This window comes from Delphinapterus leucas, chromosome 9, assembly GCF_059928025.1.
Source record: "Delphinapterus leucas isolate spDelLeu-1000000601 "Yukka" chromosome 9, BTC_Dleu_Yukka2, whole genome shotgun sequence".
NCBI classification, from domain to species: domain Eukaryota; kingdom Metazoa; phylum Chordata; class Mammalia; order Artiodactyla; family Monodontidae; genus Delphinapterus; species Delphinapterus leucas.
Window position 1 is genome coordinate 81,010,076 of NC_143137.1, and position 12,802 is coordinate 81,022,877.

The 12,802-nt window shown below is 31.7% G+C and overlaps 1 protein-coding gene across 1 annotated transcript in view; it reads left to right on the top strand.

The window, feature by feature from the left end:
- CACNA2D1 (calcium voltage-gated channel auxiliary subunit alpha2delta 1) overlaps window positions 1-12,802 on the top strand; it is a 514,071-nt gene that overhangs the window by 435,210 nt on the left and 66,059 nt on the right. Inside the window, exons 16-18 of the mRNA XM_022554402.3 lie at window positions 3,472-3,549; window positions 5,440-5,514; window positions 5,788-5,862. Coding sequence (XP_022410110.1) covers window positions 3,472-3,549; window positions 5,440-5,514; window positions 5,788-5,862 — 228 coding nt within the window. The remainder of the gene's footprint in view (window positions 1-3,471; window positions 3,550-5,439; window positions 5,515-5,787; window positions 5,863-12,802) is intronic.

The following is a 12,802-nucleotide window of genomic DNA, read 5'->3' on the forward strand; positions in this document are numbered from 1 at the left end:
ATATCCTCCATATCTCAAACCAGACTCAACAAAACTCAGAAAAGTACATGCAGTTAAATAGAAAGTATCTTACTCTATCCTGGAACAATCACAAACCTAACCACCTCTTCATATATAATTTCTTGCTTTAGATTCAACCCCAAATATTTATGGAAAGAGCCATTGAAGTGATCAAATCTGGTGTGAAATAACAAATAAAAACATGTTAATCTGTCCACTACACAATAGAAATTTTAGTACAGGTATGCCAAATTTCAAAGCAGTGGTTCTCAACTGGTGGTAATTTTGCCCCTCAGGTCATTTGGAAATATCCATAGGTATTATTGATTGTCATGACTGAATAGGGAGGGGTTGCTACCGGCATCCAATGAATAGATGCCAGGGATGCTGTTAGACATCCCACACAATGCACAAAACAGTCACACACACACACCCAACACACACACATACACACACACAACAAAGAATTATCCAGCTCAAAATATGAATAGGGCCAAAGTTGGGAAATCATGTTTTAATGTAATTTTTACTTTCCTGGTATGAAAGTTATCAATAGTAATTATCATATTTAAGATTTACTCATACGCTTAACTTAATTAGAGAAGACTTTATTAACAGTTTTACTAATGTAATATATTGGAGAGACTTAAAATATTAAGCCCTGAAAAGTAAATGCTAATTCAGTAACCCCTTTTCCTACTTGGAGTTCAATTATATGCTGATACTGCTTTTCTGAATGCAATGATGAACCCAAAGGGCAGAATGCAATCCATTTAGAATTACTTATCATTTGGTTCTTGTAAAGTAAACATACACAGGAAGTTAGAAGAAAAATAGGCACTATTAGCAGCAGCCTTGCGTGCTGAGAAAGATAAAGTGAAGCTTGCTTACCTCAAGCCCTCGCTAAAATTACTGTCCAGTGTTCCTCCTTGACATCACATATTTATTTAAGGTCACATGGTCAACTAAATCTATGGTCAAAATGTTTCACGTATCCAAATCCATCACAGGACAAAATATGATAGGAGGAGTCAATAACTATGCCCTGTTGTATTTCCTATGACCAGAAGTTCATTAACCAGCATGTCTGCCTTGTTGGTGAGGTTCTTACTGATAGCATAAATGACTTTAGGAAGAGATTTGGGTTCTAAATATGCTGTTCTACCAGCTGAAACTAAATATAAAAAAAAAAAGGAAACAAATGAAGCAAATGAATTGTCTAGTCAGTGGATATACAGAGCATTCATTTTACTGACTTGAGAATAAAAAGTGACCTGTCTTTCATTTCTAAGTATTTGTTTATAATCTCTGCACATAGCAGATTCAAAATATATGCTGATCAAATTAACAGTTATTTTAAGAAGAAAAAGGTAAAAATAATCCAACACAAAATGTAATGAATATAAGAAAAACGAAGAGAGCTCTGGAAATCAGAAGAAAGAAGGCCATATATTTGGGGATAGAGTAGAGTGAGGTTAAAAAGACGGTGTCATGTTAGCTAAATATATGAGTCCTAGGTAAGGTTTCTAAAATTGGTGATGAGTAGTGAAATCAGAGAAGGGAGGTGCAGTATGAAAATTGGAGAAGTGCTGTGAAAGAATGATACCTCAGTCACTTTGGGAGATAATGGGAGATGAGAAGAGAACCAAGACTGGGACAAAATTGTGGAGGGTTCATTTTATTTGGGAGACAAAGTAAGGTTCTTTATGTTAGAGAGATGAAAAGATTTGCACCCTAAAAACTAAACATCAAATAAATTCCAGGAGGCAGAAATCTTATTTTATTTCTCTTTTTTAGAGACTTGCACAGTGCCTTGGAATAGAGTACAATTTTTTTGGTCTGCTTAATGAAGGAGGGAGAAAATGGAAGTCAGGCACAAATAAGTTCATAAATTTGTCTAATATGTTAGAAGACTAGTATCTCATTTGGGGAGCACATATTACCATATTGAGAAGCAAATTATGGTATTCTCTGTAAATGTAAAAGTTATGCAAAGAAAAAGAGTGCACCCATATATACCTTATCTTATACCATGCTACCATTTTTAAAACTGTGCGTATACATATACGGTCAGTCCTCCATATCCATGTGTTCCATGTCTGTAGGCACAACCAACTGCAGATTGAAAACATTCAGGACAAAAGAATTTCAGAAAGTTCTTAAAAGCAAAACTTGAATTTGCCAGGCACTGGCAACTGTTTACATAACATTTACATTGTATTTACAACTATTTACATTGTATTAGGTATTATAAGTTATCTAGAGATAATTTGAAGTCTATGGGAAGTTGTGCATGGGTTATATGCAAATACTACCCATTTTATATAAGGGACTTGAACATCCGTGGATTTTGGTGTCTTTTGGATACTAGGTTTCTGAATTATCTGTAATCTGCCTTTCTTTGAGGTGGACAGTTTTCATTGCAAATATTAATTTGCATGTTCAATTAAGGATTTTTCATGGTCACATGTTCTTCCTTAGGATTAAGTAGAAAGCCAACATGTATATATCATACAGCCAACTACATGTAGTCATTTCCTTGATTTTAATTATTTTTATTATACTAAAAGGCTTCATGACTGGACTTTCATATTTGATGCTTGCAGTTGTCTTGTCTGCATCATTTCACTTTGTCAAAAATCACTATTTATTTTGGAGAGTATTTAGAAGCAATATTGCTTCTTTTGAACATCATAGTATACTTACCTAGAATATCCCAGAGATGCAGTATCAGTAGCATGTTTTTTCTGTTTATAATGTTATTCCGCTACACATCTGTGGTTTAGCATGAAGCCTTTGGCTTAGGGCATGAAAAAAGTTAAGAATGAAGCAAAAAGAAAGGAAGGTTAAATAAATCATTTGAAACAATATATATTTTTTTTAATAAATTTTTTTATTTATTTTTGGCTGCATTGGGTCTTCGTTGCTGTGTTCTGGCTTTCTCTAGTTGTGGCGAGCGGGGTTTGCTCAGCAGTTGTGGCGCACGGGTTTAGCTGCTCCGTGGCATGTGGGATCTTCCTGGGCCAGGGCTCAAACCCACGTACCCCACATTGGCAGGCGGATTCTTAACCACTGCGCCACCAGGGAAGTCCCTGAAACAATATTTTAATATCACTCTGCTCATGGTGGTCCCAGGTATTAGGTGAACTATCACTCACTATGAAAAAAAGAGTGGAGGGGCAGGGTTATTGAAATGCTTAGTGTAATTTGATTTTTATAGTTATTTGTAATGCTCTCTTAAGAGTGTTATTTTAGATGTTGCATGCTTAAAGAACTGCCTACTAGATCCTGCTTATTTCTAAGGCATTTCACTGCCTTTTTAAAAAGTAAGCTTTCAAAATCAATTACTAATTTTTTTGTGGCTGTTTATAAAGTAACTAAAATGCACTGTCAGATATCAAAAACTAATGCAGAATGATAAAGTTTAAATTGTAATTTTAATTTGACTTTTCTCTCTGAATCTATTTTAAGGAACTGGGACTTGTCATTACTGGAACTCTTCCGGTCTTCAACATAACCGGCCAAAATGAAAATAAGACAAACTTAAAGGTTAAAAGTTAATTGATAAAATTAATAATAATAAATGATAAGCTATGACGTTGAAGCTCAGTGTGGATAAGATATTTCTATAAGGAAATACATACAATGTAACTGTCTCGTGAGGCGGGAAGTAAAAGGCAGCAGCTGCCTATGTGATAACCACCTGGGAAAAAGGAAATGCAGGTCAAGTTCTCAGTTCCCCAGAGCCAAGATTCAACTTAACTCTATTTAACTATGACTTGATGAGAACACAAGTTCAGACTCTGGGAGTAATTACATGATAAATGGACAGTACTATTGTGTGCACATTTTTAAATGCATCTAAGATATCCTTGGAGTTCAGAAAGAAAAATCCAAAGAAAAAAACCATGGTGATGTTTGTATCAGGTGTATAGGTACCTTTTTAGAATCACTGCTCCTCCAACTTACATTCAAAGGATAGTTTTTTTAATTGTCATGTAACATAAGGATCTGATTTAAATGATAGTTCTCATTATTTTTTTCTCTTTTTTTACGATTCAGGAAAAATACTTAATGAGTTTCATTAAAAATATTGATTTCTATAGTGCTGGTAATATTGTCAATGTAATATAATGCTACCAACTTGAAGTTCTACAGGTTTTGAAAAATATGTCTCTTGTACTTGTTAAATTGTCTCATTTTTTAAAAATACTTTTGATTTAAAAGTAGGTTTACATTTCTGTTTCTCAGCTTACATAAGAAGGAATTTAAGAATGTGGGAGAAGTTAAGATTTTTTAATGCTAAATACTCATTTTATAGTTCGGTTGACATTCCTGATTTGAGGGAAATTTATTTCCAGTTTATAATGAAGTGAAGTCGGTTGCACTAAAGTATTGTTTGTTCACTTACTATAAATGTCAGTGGAACTCCTTACTTTAATAATGTGGCCATAGAAAACATTGGTCATTCCTCTTTGGGGGCCCATTACCATTCTTAACTATCTGTTGGTTCTAGTCATCATAACTCAGGAAGGAGTAATTCTCTAACTTCTCATGTAGATTATCTAAGGGATTGCTTGAATTTGGGGTACTTGCTCAGACTAGGGTTGATTCATGGGAAAAGAGCACAGTTGTTGACATGACTTTCTCGTTCTGTGTGCACCTACACAAAATTTAAAATGTTCCTGTGATAACTATTAACTGGATTTTATGATTTTCTTTGTAACGTTTTGATTTATAATTTATATAATTACATTTAAGACGAAAGTTCCTGATTCTAAATTTTAACACCATTCACATCCTATGTCCCATAGAAGATTATGATAACAGTTTACCACATGGCCTTTTTGATTTGCAACTAAAACTGTGATGCCCATTGTTTGGTATTTAGAAGTTAGCAGCAACCAGAAATAGTGTTGTAAGAATTTCTGCTGTTTTATTACAAATAAGGTCACATATTGTACTTTTCGCGTATACACAGGTATTATCAGCAGCAAAAATCCATGGTTTTCTCATTCCATATTGCCTAATTAACTTTAAACTGGACATTTTTGTGATTTCTTAAACATAGCATACCATAAAGTTAGTTTACACTCACAAACACACACACACACCCCTACAGCTGCTGACTGTACAGCAATTAAGTATTAGTACAAGAAGTATCAAATTTAAAATTTCATATGTCTTTTATACTTTAGCTTTAATCATCAAGATTTCACTTTTTAAGCTAAATAATAATGATACAGTTGTGGGAATATAATCAAAGCTGAGAATCATTGCAAGTTGATAGCAAAAGTGCCTCACCCTTACATATATATATGATTAAGCTAGTATGGAATACAACCATTGTCAAGCAGAAGGATGAACGTATATAATAATTGTGTAGAAATATGTAAATTTTCGGTAGAAAATACACTGCCTTTTGCTGTCTTATTATAGAACCAGCTGATTCTTGGTGTGATGGGAGTTGATGTGTCTTTGGAAGATATTAAAAGACTGACACCACGTTTTACAGTAAGATGCAATTTACTCTGTTGGTAACTTCTGTTTTAAAACTCTGTACTAATTTAGCTTGTTTTTAAAGCACTTAAAAGGAATTCTCAAAAATTTTGTGCCGTTATCTTAGCAAAGGAATTAAATATTTAAAAGGATTCTTAAAAGAGTGTAAAGATATCACGTTATCTTTCTTTATGCTTTAAAATATGTATTTAAGAATTTTTTTTTAAAGAATGTGGATTTCTGATTGCGACTCAGGAATCTTTAAGGTTGTTTCTTATTATTTTTCAGCTGTGCCCCAATGGCTATTATTTTGCAATTGATCCTAATGGTTATGTTTTATTACATCCAAATCTTCAGCCAAAGGTATGTATATAATTTATTTACAATGATTAGCGTTCTGTAAAATTAATGATTAATGTTCTTAAAAGGTTCGTCACTTTTAAATTCACTATACAGCACTAAGTATAAAGGAACATTATACCTGTAACGTCATAGATGACAAGACCACAGTTTATAATATATGAAGGTGTGAAAACAGTTTTCGTTTTCTCTTACCTGTTTAGTTCTGAAATGTTTCTATCCACTATCCAGCTAGCCAATATTCCTATCTCAGAGGCAGCCATTATCACCTCCTGGGCCTGAGCTTCACACATCCCACTTGGTATTTTGATTAGGCTGTAGGTGGTGAAGGAGATGGCCTGGATAGGTGTGAACTTGAGATCATTATTCATGTTCCTCTATGCGTAGGCCATTTGCATTGCCCTTTTTTTTCTGGTAATTATCTCCCCTTTCCATCTGCCAGGCTTATAAAGATATGTATGAAATTCAAAAAGAAAAAGTCAAATGGGATGGGCTTCAGAAATAGGAGGGGTTTATTCATCAGGGAGTTATATGGAAGTGATAAAATTCCATACATGAACCATTTTATCCTAATCTTTATGCCTATGTTCCCAAGATATAAAATACTTTCCTAAATGTCTCATCCAACTCATTTCACTTTTCATTAATGCTTCACAGGTAAAAAACTTTATCCAGAAGTAAAATTGGCAAAACCTTATATATTTTTAATTTATAAGCATCTTCAAGTTATTGTTTAACTTTGAAGATAATATTAAGGATACTTTAAACCATGCTGGATGGAAATATATACAGACTTATGCATATTATTTCCTTCTCCCCAGGCATGGAGATTTAATGTTAGTGATGTTTTAGGACACATACAAGTATGTATGTGCATACACACACACACACACACACACACACACACACACACACACAAAGTTGGGTCATTAAAAACTTCAAAAAGTAATAATTAAGAACCATTAATATTGAATGTAAAAACATATTGAGTGGTTTTAATTAATGTCTATATTTTATTTCTCACTTTGGAACTTATTTCCATATAAAATCCATCATGATCTAAATATTTGCTAATCGTATGTAGCTGCTGATCACCCTGCATTATTTTTAAAGTTGTTATTTTATTGTAAATGTGGTGTAAGCATATTTTCACATTATTATTAGTCTATCACAGCTCTTTGAAAACATATCATGTTAAGTTCCTCTTAGAGTTGTTCATGATTGGCTAATCATTCTATGATTTTTCCATAATTGAAAATTTTTAAGTCTTTTTAAGAGTTTTTAAAATTTACAGTATTATTTTGTATTATGTTTGTATATCCAGTGTATTTTAAATTATATTCCTGTAAGTAAAGTGATTTAAATGCAGTAATAATGTAATGTGCTGAAGGGTGTGAAGGATCCCAACTTTTACGTAGTTGGACATTTTATGATTGTAAGTCTTAACTCCTTCCCCAGAAAGAACTAAAATATGTCATAGACAAAATAATAAAAAAGAATAATTAGAATAATCACGTATGATGTATATATATAAAACCATCATTTAGAGGTAATTATTTGAAAAGGGTTTTCCCCTTTTCTGCATTCTTGTACTAATAATCAGTATTTATGTAGAAAGTATTTTATTATTATTTGAATGCTGTTAACATATATTTGACTCATATTTGGAATAATCAATTTACTAAAATTTGTAAAGTTACAAAGAAAATATAAATTCTTTAGAAATTCTTATTAAAGCCCAGGTGATTTTTCTTCAGGATTATGTTAGCTTTTCATATTTTTAATATAGGAGATTATTATAAGCAAGTGTGCAACAGAAAAAACTTTTAGAAAAAATATTTAGAAAACCATTAAAAATAAAATGTTTGAACAATCAATGTATTATTTTTTTCAGAAATTCATGCTTGTGAATTAAATATGCTTATCAATTCTCATCATTAACAGGTTAAATATTATAATTTCTTTTTGTGGGTGACAGTGCTTGCTATACAGACAGATACAAGAACCTGATAAAGGATGATATAGTATAAGATAGTTGTTTTAGAAATTGACAAATACAGAGGACCAATATGGTTAGAGAGTATACTAACAAAATTAATCAATTTTTGCATCCAAAATTCACCAATAGAAATAAAGGAAAATAATGCTACATTCCATAGTATCCATTATTATTTAACAAGATCAAAGTCTAATCTTACGCAGGTATCCTTTGCTGAATGCCTTTTGTTTTCTTCTTGAAACTGTAATCTTAATTCACATTGTTTCAATACAATTTTGAAGTTTATAGAAGGCAGAACAAGTGTCCTAAAGCCAAGAATATCAGAAAATAAAGTAGCTATGAATCTTTTGCATATCTAATTTTCTGAGGAATCATTACTTATCTTCTCGGAGAGACTTTTCAAAGTCTCCACCATGACCACATTTTGACAAATGCTGAATTATGTATCCTCCTTTATTCCAGAATGCATTTGAGAATTCCTCTGTTGTGTTTCAATGAAATAACCAGATTAGGTATACTTATTAAGACCTCATTTTTATCAGTCTAAAGAAATATTTATTGTATAAGGAAATTGTGCATAATTTACATTTTAGAAGTCCATATTTAAAATAAACCTACAGTGTTATGACTGAATTCTTCATTTGTTCCATGGATGTAACATTTGATGTCACTAACAAAGGCACAAATTTTAATGTTTAAGACTGACTTTTTAATATCCTGTCGTATTTATATTTTAACACATTTGAATCATATACATTCTAAAGAATTCCTGTTTTTTCCGTTTTTTAAATCACCATAGGGAATTCTCCGACAGTCCAGTGGTTAGAACTCACTGCTTTCACTGCGGTGGGAGTGGGTTCGATCCCTGGTCGGAGAACTAAGATCCCTCAAGCTATGGGGTGTGGCCAAAAATAAAATAAAATCAGCAAAGAAGTTGTCTGAGACAAACCATCTTTCTCATTTCCTACATTCTCACTTTTTTTTTCCCTAGGAATAAAAGGAAAACATTAGTCATTTTGCTGAAAAAAAGTTTGAGCATTTTTACTAGCATTACATATTTTATTCAGTAAAAATATTTTTGAACTTTCATTTCATTTATTGACTCATCATGAGCTTGATGATACCTGTTTCTGATCGAGGAAATATCTGACCAAAATTGATGACAGGATAGAACGCTTACCCATGTTGATATGTAGTATGATGAATTACCATCTTTCTGTTGCTTCAGTCTATTGGTGTAGGTATACCAACAATTAATTTAAGAAAAAGGAGACCAAATATTCAGGTAACTGTGAACGAAGTTAGCAGTGCCTTCAAATTTGCTAAATCAGAGTTGCAATTAAGCTTCTCTTCCTAAAAGCATATGATTAATGCTGCCTTTCCTGACAGCAAGCTTCCAGAGCATGAGATGGAGATGAGCATCATTTCTCAATAAGCCAGAGCAAAAATGTTATTAATAATGGCAGAGGGTATGCATTTGCTGACTAAAGATTGCTAGCAAACAATGTAATAACAATGATAATTGGAGTAATCGCAATTAAATGGCTTCTAAAATACAGATTTGTTATTAAATATTGTGAAGTTAGTGTCAAATCCATGTAGTCCTAACAATTTGCTTGTAAAATTAACTTCTTAGTGGAAATAAAAATACAATTCTAATATATAATTTCTATAAACCACACAATGTAACCCAAAATTTCTTTGGATTTCTAAGTGTATTTTCAGATTAGCAGTTAGAGGAAGTTCCCTTCACCTAATTAAAAATGTCCAAAATTGCAAATAAATATTATCTGGCAAACTTACTACAAAATCTTTTCTCTGATGGCAACATATTTAAACATTATTCTATGTATGCTTATTTCTATAAGTGCACTAAAAATAATCAGCATAAACGGATACTTCCTGTAGTTTAGTAGAATTTAGCAAGAGCATTTCAAAATTTCAGAGAAAGTTCAATATGACTTAAGGTTTTCTGTGTAATCCTATCATTTCTTTTAAAAAGTTGGTGATGTTATAATGGAGAGGTAGTGTGATATTAAGAGATCATTAAGCTATGAATTAGTAGAACTGAGTTCCAGTTTGTTCTACTTATAGCCAACACTATATCCTTGAGTAGTTCACTAAACCCCATAGTACTTCAGTTTCTTCATCTGAAAAGCAGGAAGATTAAACTAATAATTGTTTCCTATCCTACACAGTATATTCCTAGGAAATTGAATACGTATATTGATCCCCAGCTCCATCTCCTGAAAATTCTGATTTAATTTGACCAGGGATGGGAGCCGGGCTTCTGAAATAGTTTTAAAGTTCCCAGGTAATTCTAAAGTACAGAGCCAATGGATTAATAGAAGCTTCAGTTTCCTTCTAGCTCTAGAATTCTATGACAATCTGAATTTCGTGTTGTTGCATCAGTCTCCATTTCTTTTGTGATTCCTGTAGAGGTTAAAATTCTGTTTATGTCTTTTCTTGATTTATTAAATTGTTTTATGTTACTCCTCTTGCATGTTTCTTTTTGTGGATTACCTTGGATTATACTCATTGCAGTCATGTACATTTTAGTGAATTTTTAGTTTTGCCGTACTTTCAAATATTGCATGTAAATATTGTGATATAATTTAAAAATAAACAACCTGAAAAATGGTTTGTTTTATTTTTGTTTTCCTTCCAAGGAAACTCCAAATGGCAAACTAGCAACCACATAAGACGTCTGAACTTGGAAAATATTTTTTGAGCTATGTAGTATTTTTAATAATACCAACTAATAATTATTTCAAAACATTGCCTTGTGCCTTTTATTTTAGTTCCACAAATGGTATGGTCTTTATATCAGTTGATATTCAAATTTTACAAATGAGAATTGTTAGATATTTAAAACATCAAACAAAAGTACTGGGAGTGCAGGGACTGGATTCCAGTTCTCAAGCCTCTCTTGGTGCTTTCTGAGATGAGAAGAGTTCTGCTTTTGAATTTTTCAATCACTGTACCTGTAATGAGTCTTTTAAAAAATGGTCAGCCAGATTGCCATTTAAAAAGTACAAGTGATGCATTGACATTTTTCTTTTTATGATTTCCTTTTCCTGTCTGTGTCTTTGTATGTTGGATTGGGACGTGATCTTCATATTGCCAATTCTTCCTGATAATGCCTCCTCCATGCATGCTGTTTGGGTCTGGTCATGCTATGCATTATCCATTGCATGTAAGATAATATTCTTATTTATGTTTATATTTTATCATTTTATTTTGACTCTGTTTTGTGGTGAGTTAAAATTTTAATACTGATGTGAGGGTGTTTGTGTAAAGATAATTTATTTCATGAGACGTTAAGCAATTCAGAATAATTTGTCAGCTTTAGAGTATCCTTTTGATAGAAACTTTCTCAGTTTTGTTTTTTAGAGGACTAGAATTATTTTCAATGCTGATTTTTATTTTCTTCTTATAAAATATTACTTTTCCAAAGAGTATTTGCTTCTGAGCCAATAAGATGCTGCCTAAACAATGATCAGTATTTTCACTTATTGAACAATCTAATACTTACTTTCAATATTCTAGAACCTTGTGAATCTAGATATGAAGTTCATAAGCAGTGACTACTTTTTTAATAAAAATGCCAGGCACAGTTGGGATTTTTGTTTTAATTTGCCTTTAAGAATCCCCATTCATCAAAACCAATGGGAATCATATATTTTCATTATTTAAATGGAGCTACTCTTTGAAGGCATTTTTGTCTTTATTATAAAATAAATACATGCCATGTATACTGTGTCATTCAGCATTTGAAATAAATATGTTTAATTTTAATGCATTTTTAATTATTGGCATTGTCTTGGGTAGTCAGCCCTACTAAAACATTGTTTAAAATAATGATCTGAACGTATTTTGGAAGAGCCTGTGAGGCTGAAATTTTTAAAATTCCAGTGACCTTGCACTAATACAGCATAATTTCTATTTATTTATTACTTCTGTCTAATTAGTTATCATATATTGATGGTATTTATTTTAGTAAATATTAAAAATCCAGTTTCTAAATTTTTACAGTTGTAAAATAATAGACACCTCTTATGATTTTATGTTCTAGTGAACTTTGAAATTCTATGGCGTGTTACATTACTTAGTAAGTGTTATAAGAGGATAGTATATTTTTGTTTATCAGATATTTTGATATCCTCATTTTATGATTGAGAAATTTTTTAACTGTCATGTGAGGTAAATTTACCAGGTTAACAGTTTCATTTGATATGTTTATGTAAATAAATAATCTGCCTGTTCCATAGTGAATTTGATTTCTTATTACACACCAGCAAGAAGCAGCAGTAGGACGTGTAAAGCAGGAAAACAGTATTTAGTGAACCTAGGGGTTATTATTCAAGTTAGACTTCAATCACAATAGCTAATCTTTATTAAAATCCTTATGACTTTACCATAAATTTTATCTTACAAAATTGACTTAATTTGACTCATTAAAATATATTGTAAAATTTCTGAGTTTCAAATGCATGAAGCAAACTTGCATCTTTATGCATTTGAAGAAGGAAAAATAAATTTAGAAGAGTTTGTTCTCCTTAGCAAATTCAAACATTTTTAAAACATTTTCCCTCATATAATTTTATTTTTTATGGAATACAAATAATGTATATTACTTACACATCGCCTTTGTTTTATTGCCAAATATGTTATCCACATGGCTGTATTTTGCTCCTTTCACATCCCAATTAAAGATAAAATCTGTAAGTGGATCTTCAAAAGTCATATTGCCACAGAATTTGTGATTATAAATGTCCTATCTAACACAGGACTCAAAACTCTTCACTTGGTTATTAATTAAAATTTGTCTGCTATACTTAAAGCTCAAATCCCTAGCCTACTTATTATTATTTTTAAATATATATGAAAGAATATACCTTTATATAATTATTTTGTCAACTTTTTAAGATACCTTAGGTAAGT